This window comes from Telmatherina bonti, assembly GCF_933228915.1.
Source record: "Telmatherina bonti genome assembly, chromosome: 2".
Classification (NCBI taxonomy): Eukaryota; Metazoa; Chordata; class Actinopteri; order Atheriniformes; family Telmatherinidae; genus Telmatherina; species Telmatherina bonti.
In genome coordinates this window covers 21,179,091-21,206,590 of record NC_136620.1, presented here as the reverse complement: position 1 = coordinate 21,206,590, position 27,500 = coordinate 21,179,091, and the positions used below count along the sequence as shown (strand labels likewise).

At 38.0% G+C, this 27,500-nt stretch overlaps 1 protein-coding gene across 7 annotated transcripts in view; it reads right to left on the bottom strand.

Moving 5' to 3' along the window:
* The window catches only part of ppip5k1b (diphosphoinositol pentakisphosphate kinase 1b), a 51,365-nt gene that overhangs the window by 19,524 nt on the left and 4,341 nt on the right, over positions 1-27,500 (bottom strand). For 4 of the 7 annotated variants that reach the window (XM_079250734.1, XM_079250731.1, XM_079250736.1 and 1 more), the window contains exons 2-27: positions 23,148-23,448; positions 21,657-21,852; positions 20,274-20,364; positions 19,213-19,298; positions 18,856-19,010; positions 18,441-18,542; positions 18,157-18,318; positions 17,783-17,904; positions 17,163-17,264; positions 16,561-16,647; positions 16,194-16,269; positions 15,711-15,820; positions 15,398-15,421; positions 10,493-10,578; positions 9,111-9,236; positions 7,592-7,636; positions 6,532-6,653; positions 5,697-5,879; positions 5,290-5,431; positions 4,928-5,151; positions 4,725-4,852; positions 4,489-4,603; positions 4,267-4,374; positions 4,044-4,160; positions 2,279-2,416; positions 1,951-2,062 (exon numbers count right to left, since the gene is read on the bottom strand). In XM_079250734.1, coding sequence (XP_079106860.1) covers positions 1,951-2,062; positions 2,279-2,416; positions 4,044-4,160; positions 4,267-4,374; positions 4,489-4,603; positions 4,725-4,852; positions 4,928-5,151; positions 5,290-5,431; positions 5,697-5,879; positions 6,532-6,653; positions 7,592-7,636; positions 9,111-9,236; positions 10,493-10,578; positions 15,398-15,421; positions 15,711-15,820; positions 16,194-16,269; positions 16,561-16,647; positions 17,163-17,264; positions 17,783-17,904; positions 18,157-18,318; positions 18,441-18,542; positions 18,856-19,010; positions 19,213-19,298; positions 20,274-20,364; positions 21,657-21,852; positions 23,148-23,324 — 3,136 coding nt within the window. In that variant the 5' untranslated portion in view covers positions 23,325-23,448. The remainder of the gene's footprint in view (positions 1-1,950; positions 2,063-2,278; positions 2,417-4,043; positions 4,161-4,266; positions 4,375-4,488; positions 4,604-4,724; positions 4,853-4,927; positions 5,152-5,289; positions 5,432-5,696; positions 5,880-6,531; positions 6,654-7,591; positions 7,637-9,110; positions 9,237-10,492; positions 10,579-15,397; positions 15,422-15,710; positions 15,821-16,193; positions 16,270-16,560; positions 16,648-17,162; positions 17,265-17,782; positions 17,905-18,156; positions 18,319-18,440; positions 18,543-18,855; positions 19,011-19,212; positions 19,299-20,273; positions 20,365-21,656; positions 21,853-23,147; positions 23,449-27,500) is intronic. The other 3 variants (XM_079250735.1, XM_079250733.1, XM_079250737.1) reach the window with 2 other exon arrangements.

Here is a 27,500-nt window from a genome sequence, read left to right as displayed (position 1 = left end):
GTCTGATTTCTAAGGTCAGTGTTGCTGGTGTTGAACAGTCAATCGCCTAACAATCTCATAATTACTGTCCATAACAAAGCAACAGGGTGCACTCAAAGACTAAACAGAGACTTTACATGGAAATTCTTTGAGCTGTGAGCTGTTTTCAGAAGTCTGATAATGAAGTACTGAGTGAATGATGATTAAAGGCAGCATTAAACTGGGAACACACATCTACACGCTAAACCTTTTGTTTCATAGGCTTTGTTTCGATCCTTCATATCTGACTGAAATTTTGAATCTTCACTGTGCAAACAAGAGAAATTCAACTGATCTGAACTTTCATGCAAGACTTTTTATTCCTTTAATATTTAATGACGTAGTGCTTTTCAAACCTTATTATCACATATGTCTTGGTGTTTTAAGGTGCACTGAAATGTTGTCCAAACTCCCAGTGAAGCACACATGACAGAAATTGTTTCCATCGTCTGTTCTCACGGTCATGCTTTATGGTTTGCTCCACACGTCTTGATTTACACGATAGCCTTTCATGCTTGTGAGTGACACCATCTCAGTCGTTAGAGGTTACATTCCTTTGGAACTGTACACATAGTGGGGATCAAATCAAGTCCTTCAAGATTTATTTAAATGGGTATGATGTCTCAAAAAAAAACCCAAAAAAACCTTGAGCTTTGGGGCATTTTTACTTTGTACTGTCCTCTCTTAGGGCAGAGGGTCAGGCATGAAAAAGTGTTTGGAACAACAATAAAAACCTTTTTATAAGGGTGATGTTTTATTGACATTGAGAGTAAAAAAAATAAAAAAATAAAAAAACTAAATGCAGTTGATATATTTATATGAAAATTAGCTGTGATAAACTTCTATTCACACTTTCTTATTGGAAAAACAAAACCAACATCTCCTGTGCTTATAAATCTGCGTAGAAGGTGCTACTGGTCACCAGACAGGCTAAATTGTTTGGACTGGCTCGTTCATCTAGAACAAAACAGAATTCAACTGAACTGAATTTTTTTAATCTTTATTTCTGAGTGTTGAAGTGGAGTGTTATCCTGTAATGCAAAAAGGAAATAAAAGTGCCTCTAAAAGCTTGAAATAAAAATAAAACTATTTGGATAGACAAATTCTATGTTATACATAAGAGATATTTTTTGACAAAGTTCTGTGCCATTTCCTGTTGGTATGAATTTTAACTTTAATTATATTAACAGCAAGACTCAAACTGAAACAAGTACTGTATAATTTGTAGTCCTCATTGTTAACATGGACTATTGCTTCACAAAGCAAGTCAATTAATAAATCTTTGGTTTCTACTCTTTTATTATAAACACACCAAGATAAAAGCACCAGTGACCAGTGAGCTTTATGATTTAGTTTGATCCTCTGGCATCAATTTATACTATGAATACATTGAACTGAGAAATAAATGCATGTACTGCATTCTCTGTTTGTAGTCAGCTGATTGTGGAGGGAAGACATCAGAACATCTCTGAGCACCATGTGACAGCAGAAATCCTGTAGCTGGCTGTGAACACAGCTCCTCCCCACTGACCTCTTGCCTGCATAGTTTGGAGTCTAATCCAGTTTGCTGCAAAGCTAAGCTGGGGTGGAAGCTATGTGACCACCGGAAAAAGGAGGGGGGGGTTGATGGAAACAGAGAAAAAACCAGCACATCAAAAAAAAAAAAAAAAAAAAAGAGAGAGAAAGATGTGAAACGAGTGAGAGTGAAGAGGAAGAAAAATAAGCAATTGCTTTTGGATAACATTGATGACAGCTGGAAATAGATTTGCCTTGCCGTCAGGGTGTCCGTTGGCATATATACAAACACACACACACACACACACACACACACGCACACGCACACGCACACGCACACGCACACGCACACGCACACGCACACACACACACACACACAAGTACCAAATACATAAATATCAGAAATGGGATGCCCACCTAGGCCGCCAGCTGCTTTGATGTCAGGAGACTGGCGTGAAGTCGATGACTGGAAAAGTCGATGCGACGTGCAGCCTTTGGAGGAATGAGTGGGAGAAGTCTCAGAGAGGACCTGAGGGGGGCCATAGAGACCAGGAGTTAATACTGACATGGTTACCTTCATGAATCAGGGCCAGTTGCCTCCCATTCATGTCAATAATATGATCACATACATTTAAACATAAATAAAGGTGTTCAACCACTCAATATAAGCGAGGTGAAGAGAAACACTTGGATACCAGTGTTAACATTGCATTCCTCTTACAGCTGAGACAGTACAGAGTGGTACCTCCATGGAGCCTGTCTTGCGACTGCGGATCATGGGAGACTTTCGGATGTTTATTGGCTCTGAGACAGGAAGAGCTTGGTCCGTTTGATCCTGGGAAAGATCTTCTAGGCTGCCCTGGTTGGGCTTTTTGTCTTCATTCTGATTAGTTGGAGAAGGAAAAGATTAACATTTCTAACAGTTTTGTCCAACAAAACCCACCTGAGTTGATTTCCATTATTTCAATGGACAGAACTTGAACTGATCTGCCTTCTAACGTTCACCCACACAGCAGTGGCTGTTCAGTGTGTTGATGTGCATTCATGGATGGGGGCTAATTTTCTAAACTTAAATCAAAATAAAATAGAAATTGTTTTTTTTTGGTCAAACAAACCCTCTGCATGGACATGACAGGGTTATTGGTCCTCTGTCATCCTAGTCCCATCCCTCTGCAAGGAACCTTGAAAAAGCATTTAATGCTTTCATCACAACACGATTAGATTATTGTAATTCCCTTTACATCGGGTTGGTCCAAGGATCCCTCCGGCGCTTGCAGAATGCTGAAACCCGCCTCATAACAAAAACCAAGCGATGGGACGACATTACTCTTCTACTGGCCTCCTTTCACTGGCTCCCAGTGACTGTTAGAGTCCAATTTAAGATTTTATTAATTGTTTTTAAATGTTTGCATTTTATGGCCCTGCCTAATTTAACTGAGCTCCTGCTGCCCTACGCTCCGTCAAGAGCCCTAAGGTCTGCAGATCTGCTCCTGTCGGCAGTGCCTAAAACCAGGCTCAAAACTAGAGGAGATGGAGCTTTTTCAGTGGCAGCTTCTAGACCGTGGAACAGCCTTCCGCTCTCTGTTAGGGCCACAAGCTCCCGAGAGCAGTTTAAGTCCAGGTTAAAAGCCCATTGTTTCTCCCTGGCATTTCAAACTTAGCTAATTGGATATCTAGGCTATTTTTATTTATTTATTTATTCTAATTTACATGTCTGCTGACTTCATTTTTTTTCCCTCTTACTTGGTTTTTATTGTTGTTTATACCTGTTTTTCTGGGTTTTACCTGTTGTCCTCGTAGTATGTTTTTTTAAACAAAAGATATTTTTATTGATATCATGGTATCCATACTTTCACTTGATTTTAATTTTATTCAGCACTTTGGTCAACGGACGTTGTGTTAAATGTGCTATATAAACAAAATTTGAATATAATCGAATTGACTTTTGCTGTCAGCCTGCTTCAAACACTATAGAGAATAACAGATAAAAAAAATAAATAAAGATTCATGTTGCCTGCTGGCCAGGAGAAAGGAAAAACAATCAGTGTGGACAACAGCTTTGGTTGCAAAAGGAAGCAAGTTTACAGTCCATGAGAGAGAATGACTCAATTTTTTGCTAGGAAAAAAAAAGAAAAAGAAAAAGAAAAGAAATATCCTAGAGCCTATCTAATGTGAAACCCTTACAACTACCATGAGCAGCAGTGGCAGAGCTAGAGGACAGGATTTAACCATGGACTCATGTTTAGTGAAGAATTATAAATAAACATTTGCAAAAGTGAAAGATTTTCAGATTTGTTACAAAGATTCAGAAAAGTTGAGTTTAATTCCTGACATTGTAAATATCTAAAATTAAGAAGAAAACTTGTAAATGAAGAAATTGGAGCACAACAGCATTTTGTCAGTATAGAAATAAACAAAGAAAAAAATACACATATATTTCAACAAGCACATATTTAAACCAACATGCAATGCAAAAGGTTAGCATCACCAAAACACACATATTGACAGACCTCTGACGAGGCAGGGCGGAAACCAAAGCCGAGGGGCACGTTCTCCTCATCTTCACACCCTTTGACTCCTGGACTGAAGTGAAGCTCCACATGGAAGCGCTCCTCTGAGGACGGGTCCTGTTCAGCACATGTACACAAACACACAACAAAGAGCCCATGAAGGCATCAGACAAGTTGTATATGAAGTAGTATGGATGAGTAGAACAGCACTCAGGACACTGACCTTGTTGTTGTCTTCGTACAGCATGATGACAATTTGTGTCATGTAATTGAGTTCAGTGACAGCGCTCAGATACTCCATCGCCTGGTTCCACTGCTGGTCCTTCTCCTCCTGGTTTAAAAAAACACAAATGCAAACATGTTCAGAGAGACTCTCCTCTTTTCTGGCTGTGATGCCAACTGCAAATAATAAACTAAAAATATAGTTGAAAAAATAAGTATGTACATTCAGAAGTCCTCCATAACGGAACATGCTGAGCAGAGAGTGGACATGGCTCTCGCTGGTGAAGTAGAGCCGTGTGCGGACATGACGACCAGGAGACATAACTCCCCGGGAATACCTTAATGCCAGGAGACAGAAAATAATATAATTATCTCTCTGAGAACCTTCAGAAACACCTGGCTGTAGAACGTATGTAGCCACGTAGCCACATGTGTTTGTTTTTGTGACTGTATTCTCACAGAGGATGCAGCTTGTTGACGGCTTCATCTTCATGTGTCCTCTGCAAGTCCAGTTGGATTTTCTTCATCAGAGGAACACAGTAAGCCTGAGCGATGTCCAGTTTCTCTGCTTTACTGATACCATACTCCTGAAGAATAACAAGCAGGGTTGTGATAAAGCAGGAGAAAACTATTCGTGCGTTTTAACATCACTGTCTTTTAACCTGTGGAATGATGATGTCAGCCAGGGCACGAGACAGTCTAAACAGCTCCAATGTGTCCTCCAGGCCAAGTGAAGCATTGTGCTGCGAGTCATATTTGATGCAGTCGTAGATGTCTGGGATCTTGCTGATGTCGTAGCGGCCGTTCTTCATGTGGAAATCTCTCTCCAGCTTGGACCAACGCTGCAGCATCAGCTCCAACGTCTCGCTGTGGTAAAGCTGTAAGTCTGATGAAAAGCATTGGATGACCAAATCCACCAAAAACTACCATACGTGCACATTTTCAGTTTGTATATATGTGTTTTCAGTCCTGCTGACCAAAGCCGTGAAGCTAACTACACTCCACCATCCAAGTTTTAAGCTACCTGCAGACTTGGGGTCCTCCAGTCTCTTTCGGATCTGTGAGGTGAGGTTCTGGATGAGTGTGTAAACCTTGTCACAGGTCTTGACTGGATTCTCGATAACTTTCATGGAGTTCACCAGCGATGGACTGCCTGTCGGAGCCAACTGGGACAAAAAGAAACAAGATAAGATAATGTCACAGAATACAGTTAGACTGGACTTAAATACATTTATCATCCAATACATGCTTGACAATAAGCTTAATACTCTTTTCATAATCTAAATATTTTCTGTAACAAAGTCTTAAAAGTCACGTCCAACTGCTTAAACTGAACAAATGAACTTGTTTAAGAAAAGAGGATTACAACATTGGTCTTATCAAATCAGGTTATTCAAACTTTCATCTTATGATTCGATGCTTGGCAAATACCTTCTGATAGTCCTCTTGTGTAAACTCCTGGTCCTTTTGCATGATCTCATGTAGCCTAGCCTTCACCTTCTGTTGGCAGTCGGTCAGAGAGTCGCTGTCGCTGTCCAGCAGTCCGTTCATGTTGGCACTCTTCACCATCTGAACAAGGATTGGCGTCAGTTCCCCTTCCAAAGCCAGCAGGCCCTACAGGGAAACCAGAAAAGATCACACATTCCATATGGAGACATAAAGAGCAAAGAATGAAAATAACTTTTAACTTCATGAAACCATTTTTTTCTTATTTTTACAACATCAATCATGTCTGAGTGGAGTGGAGATGTTTAGGAGATGTGCTGACAATTTGGTCAAGACTCTTGTTTACAAGCATTTTTCAGTGGCTTCATTCCGGCAAATAACACCTGATTTACTTATGGAAACACGTAATTAATTACACAAACCAATCACAAGGAAGTCCTCACCAGACTTTTAGGCATTCTGCTGAAAGATTTGTGCTGAAACATTTGAGTGTATTTCTACCTCTGGTGTGAGCCGAATAAATTAGTTAAATTTAAGTACTTTGGTTCTCCCTTATTTGGATAGAGATGTGTGATGCTTCTTTTTTATTTTGGCTCTCCTCCTTAAGAGTTTCTAGTTTTGGTTTAAAAACACGTTCACACTAAACACTTCAGATGATTAAAAGGTTACACATGCTTATCTACATTTGTCACTATAGTTTGGATGAGAAAAGTCCAGAGAAATTGTTGCAGACTAGAACATCTCTGAAGCATCTGAAGTACTGATGTGAATTATTTAAAACGGCGAAAGTTTTGTCTGGCAGGTTAGGTGAGTGGGTTACTTTAGCAAATGCTGCAGCTGTCATCTGCACCCTGCCCTCATCGGAGGCGTAGATCTTCAGGTCATGGCGATAAGTGCTGTGCAGCCGCAGGAGGCCACAGCCAGGAAACCCAGCATAATCACCTGACAAATTGCACACAAAACATAATGCCTACTATTAACTAGCCTGGTTACAGCATCAAATAGTTCTGTGCAATTATTTTTTGAAGATAGGGCCGAGTTGGTGAAGTAGTTGAAAGATGAAAAAAAAAAAATGTGCTGATTACACCCAAACGTACCACAGATTTCCATTAAACATTAAGCATAAGCACCTGTAACAGATGCAACATCACTTTCAGTTCAAATGGATTATTCCCAAACTGCTTTGTAAGATTATGCCAAAGCTCATTTACGTGCCCTTGACTGGTGTGGTTTAAGCTGTGAATAAAATGAAGTGAAAGTGAAGGAAATAAATGTTGAGTAAACCCACAACATTATGCAGATAAGATTAGATACTTCAGATTACCTCTTGGGAAGACATAAGAGGTTTAACATGCTCATTATACATCAATTAACACATATACAGGGGGTGGATGCAAACTAATGCTACAGATCAAATCACACTGACGCTTCATGCATTTCTCTCCACTGTAAAGCCAGGTAGCCTGGTGTTATTTGTGTTTTCATGCCTTGTTTGACTACAAAAGATGGAGGGGGGCAAGGCTTGTTTCAAGCTCCAATTTTGGCCAAAAAGAACGGACTTTTCAAAAGGAAACAAATGCAATTAGATAAGTGTGAACTGATCCGCGTCAGCAATACTGCTGTCACTTTACCTGCCTGTACATCCATAGGCCAATAAACAAAACAACATTTGCTGTGTGGATCACCTTCAGAGCACATTAACAGTGACAAAAACAGTCCACAGCAATCTCAGTGTCAGACAAACAGGACAAGTTGCCAGGTGTGTGATTAAACAAAATCACGATGAGATGAGATCAGAGCGCATTAGTGGAAGGAGCAACAAACGCGCATTATGAAAGAGGAGTAGCATAGCGGTGGCAGCCAGGAAACCCTTCTCTTACCAAAGTCAATAGGGGACTCACAGCCAAGGGACCGGCGATTACCGGCTAGTAGTGAACACAGCGCAACAACAGGTGAGAAGAGAAGAGCAGAGTTAATTGACAAAAAAAGTTGTGGTGAAGAAAGAGGCATGAAAACAGTGGCTGGGATGAGAAAAACTGCCTTCTTTTCAAGGGAAAAAGAAGCAACAGAAGGGACAGGTTGCATCTCGTCATTGCATTTACTTTTAGTTCTGCTACAAGTTGAGCAGTTTGGGGAGTGTTTTGCATGCACTATAACACAAAGGATTAAGAAGAAAAGCCTGGAAAAAAAGAATATAAATGAGTGACACACCGAAGGGCAGTTAGCAGGAGATCATGTCACGAGAAAACTAAGAACTAACACGTTTGTCTTATAGTTATACACTTTTCCGGCTGGGTAAGAAGGCCAAGAGAAAACTTAACATATTAACTTAGATCCTTTTTTAATCCTGTACCTGTAATAAAAAAAACATAAATATGTGTGTGTGCACACATGATATCTAGATGTGTTGTACTGATACAAACCTGCTGGCTATAAAGTTGGCAGCATGTAAGAGGAGTTAGATGGTGGTATAAGGAGTAATATCAACCTTAAAATAGCTATCCTTTTTATATATTATTCAAATGAAGAACTATTCAAATCAAAAGTTAATCGCTTCTACCTCCAAGTCCTTCCCATCTGATTATCTGAACATCTTTAATTCAGTAAAACTCAATACAATACGTAGATGCCCTATTGTGTTCACTTATTTAGTCAGACATTTATTACAACAGTCTCTGCTACTAGTCACGTTAAACCATATTAATAATTACTTTTAAGATGTTTTTAATACTGCTTTGAAACTTAATCTCTCCAGCACACCAACTCAAGTGTGTTGGTGAAGTGATGGATCTAAAAGCTGCAGGATGGTAGCTCTCCAGGACTGGACTTAGGCATCCCTGCTTTATAGTAAACATTAGCAGAAAGAAACTTTTTTTTCCAACTAGTAAAACCACTTAAATGGATGTTGCACTGGCCTCAACACAGCTACAAAGGCGGCTGCATGTTAAACCTCAACCTGCCTTTTATTTTGTCTCCAGAATCCATCCTGGAGACATCGAGTATAAAATGAATACCAACAGTCAATTGACACCTAATGGGGCAAATGTTTCACAGTGGCTTCTAAAAGTCCCTGAAATCTGGATCAGCATCCCTAAAATATCCCTCAAATCCATGCATCTTTGTCAAATGTCAGCTTTTTAAGCAGACGTTACATAATGTCTCAAATTCTGAAAAGTACTTTAAAAAGAACATTTTATTAAATAAAAAAAAAAGGTTTACGTGAAAATACTGGAAATATATTGAAATTGTTTTGGTTGTCTGTATCTTTCAAATAAACTCTCTTAGACAACATGTGTACCATTTTAAGCTCTATGCACGTCCGTTTCGAGTAGCAAAAACGGACTGCACCTAAAGGCTGATATGTTTGTGCATGTCTGTGTATGTGTATCAGACTGGTACCTTGGCCTCCTGGGTACATGCAGCGGAAGGCCCTGCCCAACTCCTCAGCCTGAACCCGGCCTGCAGGTGTCAGCTCCCCACCCCACTTCAACACCAGCAGTAGAGACGGACCCTCCTTCTTACAGTCTGGAAACAAAGCAGCAGACAGTTTGACAACATTACCTTTAAATGAATCATCTCTGACATGTTTTTGCTTGGGCGGTTTGTCAATGCAAGCATGGGCTGCTTGAAATGAATTGCCCTTTGGCAGAGCTGAGAGTAGTTTTAACATTCTCAACAGTTCTATTGCCAAAACATTTATCTAAAAACACAAACAAATAAAGACATTTAAATATTTTACTGTAGGTTACCTGTCAGTAAGACAGATTATTAGAGCCACATTAAAAAAAAACATTTGAATAATGATTGTTTTTTTTCCTTCCTCACTTAGAGAATAAACTGTAAATGTTGACAATAAAAGGGGAAAAACCGTTTTAAAGGTGGAGTATGTAAGATTTTCAATATTTAAAAAAAAAAACTAAAAACTAAAAAAATAACTACAATCTTAGATAGTTTTTAAAACATGTAGGTTCCAGTCTGTCCATATTTGATGTGTTATTAAATTACAAGTTTAATTAATGACAAAGACCCTTCTTAAATGTTGGCCTACCATTAAAAAAAGTGCTTTCTGTCATTTGTCATCAATTAAACTTGTAATTTAATAACGCACCAAATATGGACAGGGCTGCACGGTGGCACAGTGGTTAGCACTGCATGTTCTCCCCGTGCATGCGTGGGTACTCCGTGGGTTCTCTCCGGGTACTCCGGCTTCCTCCCACCATCCAAAGACATGCATGTTAGGTTAATTGGTTACTCTAAATTGCGCCTAGGAATGAGTGTCAGCGTGAGTGGTTGTTTGTCTCTCTGTGTGCCTGTGTGCGATGGACTGGCGAGCTATCCAGGGTATACCCTGCCTGTTGCCCAAAGCCAGCTGGGATAGGCTCCAGCTTCCCCACAACCCTGAACTGGATTAAGCGGTTCAGAAAATGAATGAATGAATATGGACAGACTGGAGCCTACATGTTCAAAAAACTATCTAATTATGATTGTAGTTATTTCATTAGTTAATTTTTTTTCTTACATACTCCACCTTTAAGAATAAAGTAGAAATGTTGTGAATAAAGTTGTAGGATCTGAAATTTTGTTCCACATTCTTTACACAAGAACTGCGACTAACACTGGTACTTTGTACAACGAGTACTCAAATGCAAGTACTTTTAAGTTGTTGGTTTTTTTTTTATTAAACTTTTCCAGTAGATCTGAACACCAACATTAACTTGAAATTTACAGTTCAGCTTAGTGGTATTGACGGCCTACAATGTACAAAATGTGCTAATTCATACCTTCCTCTTCACTGGAGGCTTTAGGTGTGCCGTTTCGAAGGTAGGTCAGCTGGACCTTCCTGTTGATACCTGAGAAATGACCATACCTGGCAAGGGATAAAAATACATACATGGCAAAGATTGATGAGTACTTAAACAGACAATAGAATTAATTCAATCTTCAAGAATGTATAAATGTGTAACAATGAACACATCTGACTTCCATTCCACGTTTATAACAGCACAAGCTTAAATAAAAATGAACAAGACATTAACCTTTAAATGTTACACACTGATTATACATACAGTTATGTGCCAGTATTAGCAGACGGTTTAATGATAATTCAGTCACTCATCAGCTACATTGGAGTCAAATGTTTGAAAACCAGCAGCTCCACTGGAACGTCAGACAGGGATTTAGTATGCAACTGTATATGTGTGAGCATGAGAGGAAAAAGATGAAATGAATGCTCTCACTTAGCCATCGAGTTAAGCTGTATTAAGAATTTGGCACATGCTGCTGGCTAATGTTTGCATAGTGTTCTCTAGGACAGTCAGTTGAGCTAGCACCTCACTGTTATGTCACCATGGACCCTAAACCAAGAGAGGAAAGCGCAAACCAGAAAATCTGAACAAGTGTGAGAAGTTTTAATGGAAGAAAATCAGGGAAGAATATCTTATTGGGTTGGGAGGATTTGTTCAAACCGGTCTGGGCGCAAGTTGGACAATGAACAGGTATCTTATTGTTTGAAAAGGGGAAAAAAAAACACACATTACAAAGTATACCATTTTTAGTCATTACTGAAGCAGCAACAGCTTTAACTTACTAATAATAGGTGACTTTAATGTTATCCTATGTAAGATGTACTTTGGTTGGGTCATTACTATGGTATAAAAGCTGGCAAAGAAACAAACTTAACATCTAACACTCGGGAGGATAAACTTAGTCTTTGACTCACTCATTATCAAACACATGAACATTGGACTAATTCACTTCATAGTGTGTCCTCCTCATTAATTTTTCCACTGTTGTGCCAATCAGTCCTGGCAAATTTGATTAACTGTCTTTTCCAATGTTTTCCAGTTGCAACGTGTAAGCTTGCATTTTGGTGTTTTTGATAGTATCAGTACTATGTGTGTTAGGTGTACACAAACCTCAAGCAACAACATTACCTCAAGATAAAATTAGCTCAGCTCGTGTTTGGCTTCATGCATGGCAACCGCAATCCTGCTGGGTGAAACAAGAAACCAGCTAGGGATTTTATCGCCCCATGAACTTTAATTTTGACAAAAATAAATAGCAGGACTGACAGATGGACATGAATCAAATAAAATTAAGATTTAAAATAACACAAAAATGCTTTGACTAATGCTTCAACTTTATTTACTCTCGACTAATATCTACCACATTTATTAATTCAATGTATAAACAATGCTGTGATAATTTGTAGTGTTTTTGCTGTGTTTGTACCATAGTATAAATGGTACATGGTACCATGCCTGTTGTGTTTGGTTATATTTCATTTAAAGAATAACTGGTCCATATCTTGTCCAGTTCCATTGTATTTGTACAAAAATTGGCCCTATATCAGAAGCTTTAAGTAGATTCATGGGGCAACTCTTTCACTCTCTTGCTATTGCAAAAATGTTCACTGTATATGCAGTATTTTGTAATAATTATATGTGTGTGAATGTTCTGACCCACAATTACAAACATTTAATAGAGTGATCTTTGTAAACTCTGGCATGCACTGACTCAGCTAAGCATTAAGAAGCCAATTACAAGCCACTTTTCTCAACATTATTTCAATTCAGTTCAATTCAATTCAACTTTATTTATATAGCGTCAAATTGTGGCAATGCCATCTCAAGACGCTTTACAGACAGAGAGAAAAAAAAACATAATGAATGAATGAAATGAAAAATACTTTATTAATCCGAAAGGGAAATTCAATAATAATAATAATAATAATGAAAGCCAATTCATAATAGCCTATATAAGGAAACCAACAGATTGAGTGGGAAGATTTTATTTCATAAAATCTTTGGCTCACTCTTCATTTTCTTTTGACTTCACAAGAAACTCCAAATTAAAGGACATATATGTGATTCTACACAGTTTTGTACCATAAGCTGGATGAACAGATTCGTTTGAACTGTAAGCCCGCCCCTAACTGTTTTTCCCATTGAGAAATACTGCTACTCTCTCTTTTGGTCTCTTCCCAATCAACGTGCATGTGATAACACGCACATTTCATACTCATTCACAACTCTCCAGAGGAAATGTGCATCATCCACTACATTTACTGTTTTTGTTGTAGTAACCTTTTTTTCTCTTGAATCTCCAGAGAAAATTATAGCATAAGAAGCAATATCATTGATAAACTTTGTTTACTGTGTACTGCAACAGCCTAACTACAAAGTGTTGGACACAGACAGATGAATATAATGTGTTATAAGGGTACAGGCTGCATTACAAAATGACATCCCAACCTAATAAAGTATCTGATCAGCCACTGCAAATGAAAGGGATTTTGTGATGTAAAGCAGTTTGTATTTATTGTTTTATTCAAAGTTTGACTGTGGCATAATGCTAATGTGACTGTCACATATGTATCATACAGTATAGTGACATAGAGGTGTATGCAGTGAAATACTAGAGGTAGAGCCAATAGCTGAGGATGTTGTTCTGATACGGATATATACAAACTTTCTTCCTACTTTGGTCACTCTTGTGCTTCTTGTCTCTATCCTCTTCCTCTGTTTTGACCCTCGCTGTTTTGATGTGTAAGCCAGTGGTAGTATCTCAACTTTTTTGTCATCTATGCTCTAGGAGAGACAGCATCGTTGCTATTGCAAAACTCCTCATTTAGAAATTGACAGAGAAAAACCGTCACGGAAAGTTTAGAAGCTAGTTAGCATTAGCAGCTCCTCCATTTGCCCAGTAAGCTGTTTTTGTTTTGTTTTTTTAAATTACCTCTTTTACCACATTATATATTGCATAAAAAGCATTTTTATTAATGAGATTAAAATCTCTTAACTTTGATCAGTTTCACAATTTGGACGATTAAGACAACTCAGACAAACACAAGGCATTTTTTAGCCACAGCAGACTCACCACACATGATGTCTACAGGAAGCTAGGCTGATCATCATTTTGTTTTAGCACCAAATTACATTGTGGATGTGACACCAGCAATTCTAAAGACTAAACTTAATGCCCCTCCTTGGCTGCATCTCCATTTATCCAAGGATATTATGGACTCTTTATTTGGTACACAAAATACTTGTATTCATGAAGAATACCTGACGACCACTACTCCCTCATCAAAATAAGCACCGCGACATGTTTATCCCTGCTAAAACAGAGGAATTGGCCCAAATTGCAGCACATAAAGAAAGGAACTGGGATTGAGTGTGGAGTTTGTACAGAGTATAGCACCAGCAAAACAATGGAACAAGTATAAATGCAGATAGGAGGCAGGAGTAATGAGGACATTAAGAGATTTAGAGTCCAGATGATGTGCGAGGACAGCATGCACACAGCACACACTGATCTACACACAGAAACACAGTGAAATCATCATTTGACTGTGTATGTGTCAAATGTTAATGGCTTAAAGATGAATAGATTTTAGGTAAAATTATTCAGTAGGTGTACAAAACATTAGGAATACCTTTGAAAAGTAACATTTCTTGAACCATCAACAACTACATAAGTTACAACCCCAGTTCTACTGAAGTTGTGCTAAACATAAATATAAACAGAAAACAATGATTTGCTAATTGTTTTTTTTTTTCCAGCCTATAATCAATTTAAAACTCTACAAAGACAAGATATTTAATATTTAAACTGATAAACTTTATTATGTTTAGCAAACATTCACACAGTTTGAATTTGATGCTTGCAACATAGTTAAAAAAAAATAAAAGTGGGTCAGGGAGAAACAAAAGTCGGGGAAAGTTGAAAAATGCTCAAAAGCACCTTTAGAACGTTCCACAGGTGAACAGGTTTATTGGAAACAGGTGGGTGTCATGACTGGGCATAAAAAGAGCATCCCTGAATGGCTAAGTCGTTCAAAAGCAAGGAAAAGGATTTCTCAGATTGTTTTCACAGTTCAAAAACCAGTGTCTGTATAACATGGTATGGGGGTGTGTTAGTGCCCACGGCATGGGTAATCTGCACATCTGTGAAGGCAACATTTATTGTGAAAGGTACATACAGGTTTTGGAACATATGTTGCATCCAAGCTACATCTCTTTATTTCACCAATACAATCCAAACCGCATTCTGTATGCTTTAAAACAGTGTGGCCTAATAGTAAAAGTGTGCAAATACTACACTGGCCTGTCTGCAGTCCAGACCAGTCTCCCATTGGAAATATGTGGTGCACTGTGATGCGTAAAATACAGCAATGGAGACCTCCTCGGACTGTTGAGCAGTTTAAGTTGTACATCAAATTAAGTGTTGTTAAAAGGAAAGGTGATGTAACACAGAGGTAAACATGCTCCTGTTCCAGCTTTTCTAGAACCTGTTGCAGCCGTCAAATTCAAAATGAGTGGATATTTACAAAAAAGAAAAGTTTATTCACTTTGAACCATAAACATCTTGTCTTTGTAGTGTTTTCAGTTGAATATAGATTAAAAAGACTTTGCAAATCATTGTGTTCTGCTTTTATTTATGTTCTAGAAAACGTCACAATTTCATTGGATTTGAGGTCGTACTTCATCCTGTTTGAAGTGCTTAAACTACTATTTTGAAGGTTGAAATCAGTGAAAAGCCCAGCTTTTACTGAGAGAAACCCGACTGATCTGTGAAAGGTTTTCAAGTTTCCTAATACTTTGTACACACAGCCCACGTTGACTATGAAAAAAGGAGGGTAGTAAAACCTCATCCTTTAAAGTGAGAAGGGAGAGTGTGCGTACTGATTGTCATTCAAGCTGGATTCCCTTTTGGAGAAAAAACAGGACGGATGGGTGGGTAGGAGAAAAAAAAGGATTGAAGGGAAAGAAAAGAAAAAACAAAGAGTTAAAGTCAAGACGAGAGAGAGGAAGGGGGTGTTTCATGGTGAACATGTCTGGTTGTATGAAAAAGAGATGACTTGTAACCCTGGTAAAGTGTTGAGAGATGAAACACAGATGCTGCAGACTGAATGATGATGGTTGGAAACATGAGGGTGGGATGAATTACAGTGTGTGTCTTGGTGAGAGTCCATGTCTCATGTGAAGTGCCACTCACATTTCCAAGACGGTCTTCAGTTGCTCCAGTTTGGATTTCTTCTCTTCAATCTCACAATCGTTGTGCTGGCCCAGTTCAACCAGCAGCAGGCGGGCAATATCTAACACTTCCTGGAAACACAGCAGCTTTCACGTTTAACTGGGGACTTCTTTCATTTCATCTACCCAGAGCAAATAAACACCCTCATGAAAGCTCTGGTGAACTTTATAAATGCTTGTGGAAAAGTACAGAAAAATAAACACAAATGATGAAGATGTGAGTTTCCAAAATGTTTTATAATTGTTGACAGTAGTGACAAGCTGGATGCAGATTGAGTGGATTCAGACAGCTAAAACATTCAGACTATAAAGACAGTTTGCCATTTAAAAAACTTTAAACAATGGAACAGTTTTGGATCCTGCTTCTTTGAGGGGTTTTAAGAAATAAGAGGAAGAGAGTGAACATGGAGAGAGGAAGAAGGATGTACGAATCATTCTGACTCACCTGCAGCTGTTTTGGCTTTTTTAGCTTTAGCTTGCCTGTCTTGTATCCTCCATACCGCTCAAACAATTCAAAGAATCTGTTCGAGATAAACAGAGCAGATCATGTATCTTCTGAGTAAAAGGGATGAGAACATGTCATCCAAGTAATTCTATCTGGACTGGTGTACATGTCACCATCTCACATTCATTATTAATGAGTCGATACACGAACATCTCTTTAAACTAATCTTTACTGTTTTTCAGCCAGAGTTGTACGGAACGAGTTCTGTCACACAAAAAGGATTTGACAAGAAGCTGGATATAAAAGATGAAAGTTTTATTGAGAGTAAGTAAGCAAGAGCACTTAAACTTGAATCAAAAGGACTTACAAAGGATGTCGGACTTCCATTTTCATTTTTTGCTTTGGAGTTCGATCCCCGTGCCGGATAATAGCAATAACACACCGCAGCTCCATCCTGACAAAATTAAATAAAGAGGGATGGCGATGTAAAAAAAACAGGGGCTATAATGAAAATAAAATAAAATAAACATGAAACAGTAAACATTAGTCATCCAGTAAAAATCTGTTTTGCTGTACTGTTAATTTCTAACTCTAATATATACATGTTTGCAAAAGATCCAAAAGATACAAATTTAAGCATATGAATTAAATGCCTTGTTTTTACAAGAACTTTTACTTTCATTTTTGTTCTCCACATGCTGTATAAATGCAATGACCTTTAACTTTGAGCTTGAAAATGGTATGCTATGAAAGCTGACATTTAAAAAGTGAATCGCCGTTTGCTCAACATTAAATTATGCAAACTACTAAATTTCTTTAAATTGATTCATTTGTATGCAAAAAATGTAAGTACTTTAACTATTTTTAGACAGAATTCAGGATCAAATCAATTTCATATATACTTATATATACCAGAAGCACTTTTTTTTGTAGTTTTCAAGCTGAAAAGCTTTGATTTTCAGTACGTACATGGTTCCTGAAGTTGTTGGGACAATAGGGATGTCTTCAGCCTCTGTAGGGATGGACCAGGGGATGTGGAACTGGGGGGCTAATTCTCTCATTATCATGTTCCTGGAGGGACAGAGATCAGAGATAAAACTCTTACAAAGTCAAGCGGAATCTGGTTTGAAGTCAGCTTTATTTAGACTTTGAGTCAATATTTACAGGTTTAAGCTAAAAACCGTTTCCGTTATCCTGTTGCTTGCAGCGTCCTCCTTCCTGTTTTGTAGCAAGAGGACATTTGGCTGAGTTTCTAAAAGAGTTTTGCTAGCTTATCGTGTGTCCAGCTGAATGTGTGTCCATCAAAACAGATAATAGGTCTGTAAAATGATCGGGTCTTTAGTATTAAAGCTTCAGTTCCATCTTCTGGCTGCACAGGAGCAAACTGAGGGATAAAACTAAAATGAATGAGCTTCAATGCCATCCAGACTTCTGGCTAAACTAAAACTTTACAGCTTAATGCTGAAGTTATACTTTGTGACGAGGTGAGTTCAGTGCAGGCTTTGCTGCTAGTTGTTCTGTTTTGGCTGTTTCTAATTGCATTTAAGACCTCAAAAAGTTACAGACTAATCTAATATAAGGTCACCTACCCCAGGATTTTGGCACAATCATCGTAGTACTTCATTGAGTTTTTGACAAAGCTAAAGCCGTTCACATCGCAGACATAGGAATGGCCGTTGGCTCTGAGCAGGTCGAACCCACATACTGTTTGCTATTAAAAAAAAAATAAATTTAAAAAAAAAAATCACAAAAAAAAGAGAGTTCAAGTAAACTTAGACATCATGAAAATTCAGGCGGCTGCAATGTGGAAAAGAAATATATATATATATATATATATATATATATATATATATATATATATATATATATATATATATATACACATTTTCTAACTAACTAAAACCTGAGTCTTTTTGTTAGTTTTTCACGTGATTCACTGGAGATTAATATGACTCCAGCTTACCTTGAAAGCCAGGCAGACCTTCCGGGCCACCAGTTTCTCCATGGCTGTCAGCATGACTGGGTAACGGATCTCCTTCCCCTCACTGTCTCTTTCTACCTTCCCATCCAGCGCAGGAGACTTTCTAGCCTCAGCATGGGCATAATCTGGGCCCACCGTGTAAACCTGATATTAAATTTCCACAGTCACTTACTGGAAAACTGCAGGATCCAACAGCAGGAATCGTTTTCAAAAATGACTGCAATGAGATATAAAACGGATAATAAGCACGTTCACTTCCACAGTACCTTAACGTCAGTGCCATCAGTTGGCATGAATTCCTCGTAGATGTAGGCTCCAGTTTTTCGTATGCTGCTTTCTGGGGAGTACACACTGCTGCGACTCCCTATCTATAGCAAAGAGACGGTGAGAGTGTCAAAGACCAGTGGCACAACTGGTTTGCTAGGAATACTTTGGATCAATAATGATTCAAAGTAAAATACCCAGCAGTCAGAGACCCTGTCTGTGAACCATCAATTATTATCCGTTAAGCTAATTTACAGTGATTTATTTATCTGACTGCTCTGTGACATCTAACAGGAAGGAATATCACATATTCAACTCTTGCAAACATCATAATCAGCATAGCTTCTTAGTTAATCTAAAGTCAGTAGTTACATTATTACTGTACATGTAATTGTAACCAGTTATTACATCAGTTACCTTTCTGAAGAGCCTCTGGCTGCCCCCTCCAGCAGATGTTGGGTAATAGATGTAGACATTGTGGTCCTCCGCAGAAACCGGTTTCTCCACAAAAGGTTTAGGGAATACTTCCCCGTTGACCTCAACGTGGTCCTCCCCCTCCACCAAGTTACACTCTACACAAGGTTAGACTTAAGTAATAAATCTAGCACAAAACTAGCCTCGAAAAAGTGTGTGTGAAAGCAGCAACGCCACTGCATGCTTTCGCTGCTGGAGTACAAAAACAGTGAAAAGAATTATCATGTGAGATAATGTCTGTACTTCAGTGTTTTGCCTACAACACGTTTTATGTTTTTAATCTTTTTAAACCCTGCTTACCATCAGGATTGCCAGGGTCTCGATTTAGCACAGCATAACGAGGTAGGTCGATGCCCTCTTCTTGGAGAATACGATACACTTCTCGCCTGGACACAGAAGCAGATATCATCTGTGACTCTAAAAATCAGTGAGTCAAAGACTAAGAGCAAACTGGTACTGAATTTATAATTGCTAGTTTGTGTTACTATATCTGAGGTGATATCAGTAGGGACATAAGGATATTAAAATTTCGGTCAATACCAATATCCAATATTAATATTATTAGCAATATTGGAGTTTTTTGTTTGTTTTTTAGGATTTAGATTTAGGATTTATTTAGGCTGATAGAATTTTGTACAAAGTGAAAGTCACTATCACATGCCTACACAAATACTGCATTGCCAAATGCTTCTCCTCATCCTGATCAACACAAACAGCAAGAAAATGGCCAGAAATAAATATTGGTTATGAATTTCATGCCAGTTTTATCAGAGCGATCCTGATATGTTAAAACCTTACTAGCATGTGCAGAAAACTATGTAAAAGCTGATTTATCAGCATCTGTTGTTATTGGGAAATAAACATATGAAAACAGCAAAAATGTGTGTGAGCAAATTCTGGATTAACTTGACAGATGCTGTTTTTTAATAGCAGAAAGAGGACAACAAATAAACTGGTGGTTTGCACTCTGCATGAGGGTCAAGTAGTCAATGACACAAATTTCCCCATTTCATCTGTTAATTGCTGCAAGAATGAACTCCTAACTGAGTTTACTGACATAAAAAACACAGCGAAAGTATGAAAAAAAAATGAAAAAAAAGAATAAGAGTATAGATGTTGCCAGAACTTTGTGATGATGCAGATTCATTGTGTCTGTGTTCACACATATTGTTATCACTATGACTTGATATCAGTTTTTGCAGAACTTTATTTATTTAAGAAGTTCACCACACCATTAGGTCTTATACATGCAGCTTGTGTATCCATCAGTGTTCTGATGGTGTTAGCGCTTACTCATTTTAAAAACTATGTAAAGTTTTTCATTTTCTTTTAACTGTGTGTTTTATCTGCTGAAACTGTACCTGTCCTGAATAAAATATTGCATGTTGAGATCATTGATGAGAAGTGGATTCCTGAGCCTGGCGTATTCCACAGCTTTGTCAAGAGGAAAACCTGAAATAAGAAGAAAATATATTTCAAGATGCGTTATTATAGCATGAAATAGTAGCTTCTGAAACAAAGCAAAACACTGTTCAGTAATAAGCTGCCAATAAAGCCTGTTCTGAAAAACAGCTATTCTTTTTAATACAACTTTTAATTTATTATCTGGTAGAGTTTTTATTAAAATAAACACCAGGGTGTAATAATGCTCTGCTTGTAAAGACACATAATGGTTATGCTGTACATATTTGTTAAATATCAGCTTTTCCTCTCTTCAGTTTAAAGTAGCAACACTGAACATGTTTCCACATATCTGTAATCCTCCAAATATGTAATTAAAAATATAAGAAAAAAAAACAAACACAGAGGAAGGATAAATTACTTAAACATATTGTGACTCTTGTTTATATATAAACACAGTTTAGTAAGGAAATATGCGCATATTGATGCAGACTATTATTTTTGTTGTTTATTAAAACATATTCAAGTTGCATTGATGTGATCAAAATAAGTTCAAAGTAGACTCGGCTTTGTTTTTATGGTATTCACATTCAAAAGTGAAGAGTGGCTCAGATATTACAGCTCTTTCATATGTAAAACCCTCATTTCACCATCTTTAATGTTTTTCCTTCATTGCTTCTCCTTTAGTTAAGCATGTCTGGAGCAGATTTTAGGTGAAGCATCAAGGAAGCAACAAGCAGTGAAAGAAGGTCTAAATGCAACTGAAACAGGCAGAGGACAACGAGTGCATCAGCAAAACCTGAAACATTCCCTCCCGTCCTCTAAATGCTAGCAAGAGAAGCCAAATCAATAATATAGATATCTGGGAAAGTTTTTTTTCAGGTCAGTTGGATGATTTGTACACATCTCTTTTTCTTTGGAGATAAATGTCTTTCAAATATGATAATCCTACAATTTGAGCTCTGCATGTAGAGTACATATTGGGGTTATTTGGGTTTTTTGTCAGCCTGACACAAATCTAGCAGGCTTTTTAAAATATGGGGACTCAATTTGTCAAGACAGCACAAAAAATGTATCACTTTGGGAGGAAAATGCTTTTTCTTTTAACTGGACACCGAATATGATAGTTTCTTTCATATCAAAACAAGACTTCAATGCAGAGTGACTTTATGACAAGTTCACACACTGAGTTTCTACATGAAACAGGTATTTATGTACCTGTAGAGTGATCAGTGTTATGAATGTACTGTAGTAGTAGTTGAAGTCGATAAAGAAAACCATCTAGAACATGAAACTACTAGACCAGATGGCCCCTTGTGTAAAAGGATGTTTGTAAATTTTACCTTTGGAATGGAAGGAGATGAGGCAGTCGCAGAGGGGCCATTTCTCCACCGGTTCCTCCAGGATCACCTCCTCGGGAAAGATAACTACATCGATGTAGTCAAACTTACAAAGTCGCTCCAAGATCTGAGTCATGGGCTTTGACTTTGACTTCTTTGTCATTGAACATATGCCCACAACAATCTGTCGCTCTGATGGCTGGTGGAGAGGACGGGGACGATGACGTTCAGAAGACAGAGAAATGTGGCAAGGATCAATAACAACCGACCAAACCTTTCCTCAGGCATAACTTTAAATTACCTTTCCCTCATCTGATGGAGTGGGTTTGATCTGCACTGCAATGTCTCTATGTGGGGAATGAGCTCTTTGGGTTCAGAGCCCCTCAAGCAAGCCCCTCAATAGGATAGGAGTAACTCCATTTAAAGCCTGAAAATGTCCCTGTTATCAGTCTTGCAAGGTATCACACATTTATCAAAAGAAAAGTAAATGGATATCCCCGCTTCCATTTCAACTTTTAATATTTTAATAACAAATACATTTTCTATATACAATATCTCATCATGGTGTTAATCCTAAAAGAAACCAGAGGTGTCTACCGACCGTTAAAATTTATGAATGAACTTAATAAACTCAGTAATTAACTATCACACTTTTATCTGTTAGAGCAGTAATTCCCAATTTGTTAAAGATCCCAGTTGGGGACGGGGACAGGGACGGGACGGGGACGGGGACGGGGCACAGCAAGGCTAAATAAAACATGGAGTTTTGACACTGGACTAATTTGAAGCCGAACAAATTCCAACACCACTTGGGAACTTTTCATCCTGAACACAATGAAAAACCTGTTGGTTACTTAAAAATAAAACACCAACTATCATAGCAGAGCTGTTTTACTAAAGCAGGATCTGTCTCATTGAAAACTCGGCTCACCTGAAGTAGTTTGCAGAGATTCCTGGTTTAATATGTTTCACAGCAGCAGAAGAATAGATAAAAATACTGACAGTTTTAACAACAGTGAACTACACTGTCTGCAGCCACTAAACTGATGACACATTTCTTAGCATGTTTCTTTGGTTCATGTGACTTGGGATGGGGGATGGGGGGGGGGGGGGGGGGGGGTGTCTTGACGTGATTGTCATCAGTGAAAAGGAGGCCCTGCAGAAAAAGTTTGGAAACCTCTCTTTTAGACTAACATCGGAGCAAATCAGCTCAGCAGCCTTACAATAGCTTTTACTGCTGGTTTGTTCTCGTCCTGGTCGGATACTTTTGTTCCCGTTTCTTTTTCTGCTATTCAGTTTCAGACAAAGTTTTTCTGTTTTTGTATCCAGGCTTGTTTGCTGCCTGGTGCCTAAATATGACATATTCTGTTCATAATTATCAGCTAATTAAAATTCTTATATTCATGCTTGTTTTACCCAAACAAAAAAAAACATACATACAAAAAAAACTTTTAGTCTGCTTTGCAAAAATCTCCATTTAGAACTATTACTTACCAACTGATCTTCATCATCCTCCATGTCCTCTTCACGAAACATCTCCTTCTTCATACCTGCCTCCATTTGACCCATGTTTTGCTCATCATCTTCACAGCCCACCACAAAGCGAGGAACCTTTTTGGGACTCTGACCCCGTTTTCCCACTGGTCGTGGTGCCTTGCAGGGCTCGAACATCACAAACCACGTTGTAGCATGGCTGTTGGGGGAGCCCCTTCCCAGAGGGGGGTTGAGATAATGATGATGGTGACCAGGCAGGGAGAAACCCAGTAGGATGGGTTACACAACGGCTGGGTGAAACCTGAGATGTGGAGATAAAGCAGAATCCTCAGGTGCTTCTGATCAACACAGAACAAGCTGCAGCAGAAAGAAAGCAGAGGACATCTTTGGAGGTAGCAAGTAACAAGAGCTGTAACCAGCATCCAGGTTATTAAACGTTTCTGTGTCAGCCCAGAAACTTCTCCCCTCACAGATTAACATTTGGACACCATCTTGCTGGCCCTGAGGAGAACCTGCGCAACCAGTTGAGCAACCAGTTGAAAACATTTCCATTAAATTGAATAATTTGAGAAAGCGCTGCACTACTCCCACATCTACGACTCCAAATGGTGAGGGTGTAAGGTCAGCAGCGCAATGGAAACCCGATTCTTTCAGAAATTGGATCCAGAAACACGAGATGACTGTAGCTCAAAATTTTGATTAAAAACTAAAATATTTAAATTACATGTGGTTGCTCTACCAATTATCACTGCAAAATGGAGTTTTCTAATTACATCTTCAGTCAAAAAAAAATAATAAAAAGCACATAAGTAATAAAATATAAGGAGGTTATTTTCTGTTTCCCTTTGTTTTTAATAAAGGCCCCTTTTCTATGTGATTTTAAGAATTACAAGTGATGCACTGTTAACAGTGAAACAATTTGTTGTTTACAAAGATTTCAACCGTAGCATACTGTCAGAGAAAACATGAAAATCTCCTCCCACATCTTCAGTACAATTATTTCATCTGTATACATGAAAAATGCAACAGAAACATAAACATAATTGAACTTTCTCCTGACAATCACAACAGCATAATTCCATTCACATAAACCCAAAGCAGATTTTTTCATTTTCTATAGCATCCAAGCGGCTGTTTGCTGTTGACATGGCAACATGGCTTAAGCTAGAACTAAACCACAAATCTGTCCAGTCATAACTTGCATAACAAACCTCCAGTGTGCATTTTACTTTTCAAGCATTCATCAAAAGCTTTTCAGATAAATTTTCCAGAACTATGTCCACTTATTACGCTCTTTAACGTGCAACTCTCTTATGACAGTTTATGACTGTAGTCATCAGCAGCCTGCTTCGCTGATGCAACACAGAAGTTGTTAAGCAGTTTTTCAAACTTTGGCTCTTCGTATGTTTTTGCACTGATGTATTTTATAGAGTGGTTTACAGCTATAATCTTTATTTATGGTCAATAACAGTTTGACAAAAAAATAAATAAAATAAAATAAAGCCCGGCCACTTTCTTAGGTCCACCTTGCTGATACCTGGTTGGTTCCCTTATGCCTTCGGACCTACCGTATTTCTGAATTCAACAAGTTATTGAAAACATTCGTGAGAGATTTTGTTCAGTATTGCTCCTGTTCCAACGTATCCCAAATATGTTTTGCTGGATTTTTTTTTTTTTTTTTTTTAATGAAACATTGAGTCAGTGTACATAAACATCAAAATCAGATATCTTGGAGTGTTCAGATAATAATCTGGTACAAAATATCTACATGCACTTCTGAAATATTTCAACATTATTTAAAATACGTCTACATTTAGTCACTGTTTCACTCAGGTTCACAGCTGGAAATGCTGGGAATAAAGAAAATATTTAGGACAGCAAAAATGTAACTTTTAACGAATGCAGACCATTTCAGTGGAGTCACTCTAAATATCTTCCTGATCTGATATAAATAAAACCTACAAAGAATATTGGATCCATTTAAGCCATATGATTCCAAAATGTCTACAAAGACTGCAGATCCTGTGTCTTTAGCTGTTGTTTAGGAAATGTGACTTGATGCAATGGCCAGTTTTTTTTTCAAGACCACAGCAGGTTAAAATTACATTTTTATTGGCTAAAACCTGTTTTTCCAAGTAAACAAAAGTTTTTTATTTGTCTTTAATAACACACTCACACACATTGACTTTTAAGCCATAACAGTTAATTACCATTTTACGTAATACTTCTCTTAACTAACGTATCAATAATTTTAAGGAAATTTACTGTAATGACTCTGCTTTCCATTAGTAACGCACCTTATTCGCATGTGACATCCTGATGCATGTTTTTATACTATTGTGTGAGATAATCATAACGTGTTAGTTTTATTCTATATTATTCTATTTATGGAAAATGTAAAACATGTAATTGTATACTGTGTGTGTGTTCATTACACAAGTATTTTTTTTTATTTGATTTCTTTATTGTTATCTTTTTAACATCATGTGGGCTCTTGAGTCCTTTACTGTTTAGTAGGTAGATGACAAAGTGTGTCAGGGAGACACGGGGATTGAACGTTGGCGGACTAGGTTTATAGAGCAGCTGCTTTGCCAGGTGATCTAAACACTGCACCAGCAGTAGAATTAAACAACAACAAATTCAGTGACTTCCTTCATTTGTCTGCCTTTTCCTTATGTGCCTGAAGCAACATTTCGTTTACAGTTTAGCAACCATGCTGCTCTGATCTGCTGCTTTAGCTATTGTGAAACTTTGACTGAAACAGCCATTAGACTTTCCTGCTTTCACCAACAAATCGAGCTCAGGACACTCCTGTGTGAAGCGACAGCTCGCTTCAGAGTTAGCTGTTGATGCAGACATGGGACTCTGCTGGAACTAGAAGAGCTTTGTGGCATTTATTGCTAAAACTTGTAGCAAAAACACTCACAACTAAACAGGCAGCTTCTTACAGCAAACTCTGTAGCGACACAAGTGATGTGCTGTGCAAATCTTGCTCCTGCTCGACCTTTCTTTAAGAGGCCAGGCTGTTGTTTTACACAGAACTGTATACAGTGCCATGTTTGCACATTGACACATAGCTCTTGCAACCAGTTTTATCTTTAGCTATAAATGCACTGGACAAGGTGATCAACTGCTAAAAAGTTTAAAGGTGAATGTTCAGTCTGTGTGTGTATATTCATGTTTATGTGTGTGAAAGAAAAACTAGAATATTTTAAATGGGTTGTTTTAATATGAATAAACTGGTTTTACTATGTAAAGCACTGTGTTGCTCTGTGGAAAAGTTCTTTCTAAATAAAAATTTGATTTGATTTAATCTAATCACACTAAAGTATATTCATAAACGCAAACATTTATAAAAAATAAAAAAAAAACTGAGTTTCATGAATAGATATAAGACTAATTCAGTTTAAAGTATTTCAGATCAATTAATAATTTCTTAACCCATCCATACAGAAAAATGCAGCCCACAGGATATTCTCCCTTTTTAACCAATTTTCTGCAAACTCTGCACTTCTTTTGTGTGAAAATCCCAGCAAAACAGCCAATTCTCAAATATTCAGACCAATACCCTGTTCAAAGTCACTTAAATCTCTATTTCTCATGCATATACTCTGAACATTAAATATTTCATCTGGACCATGTCTACCTGCCTGAATACATCAAGTTGTTGCCATGTGATTGGCTAATTAGCCTCCCCCCCCCCCCCCCCCCCCCAAACAATTGTTGAGGTGTACCCAACCATGTTAACAGTGAGCACAATGTCCACTTTCAGCTCTCACTCATTAAATAGCTGGACTGATGTGGTCTTAGCAAGGACTCCAGCAGGATTGTAAATGAGCTGCAGTAATAAAACTGCCATGCTGCCAGGCTTACATAATGCAGTCGTTTGTATCTGACAATCACTATGCATCATCTTATAAGGTGCCCTTAGTCTCATGCTGAGACTGAGAGCAGGGGTCCAACAGCCCGACCACAAATGCAACCCCATCCTGCCAGCAACAATGGAAAATACACCAAATCACTGGACAAACAGGACTGTTCCTGAATACATTTTATTGGGCCAGGATCCTTCTGATATATTATGAGAATTTTTTTCTCAGGCTTTTTCAAAATATAAATTGCAAAAATGAAACATGAATTTCATATGCACTTTTTAATAAGATGTTGATCATCTTAACTACCACTAGTTTATTCGATTTAAGTGATCTGCTCTCAAATGTTGTGAAGAAAAAGACACTTTTGTAAACAAGTACACTGAGTAGTAGTTTTATTTTTATTTAGGTTAGTGTTTTATACACAACAGAGAGCAGACTGAGAAAACTATAGTTAGACAAGCTTATAGAGCTTTAAAAT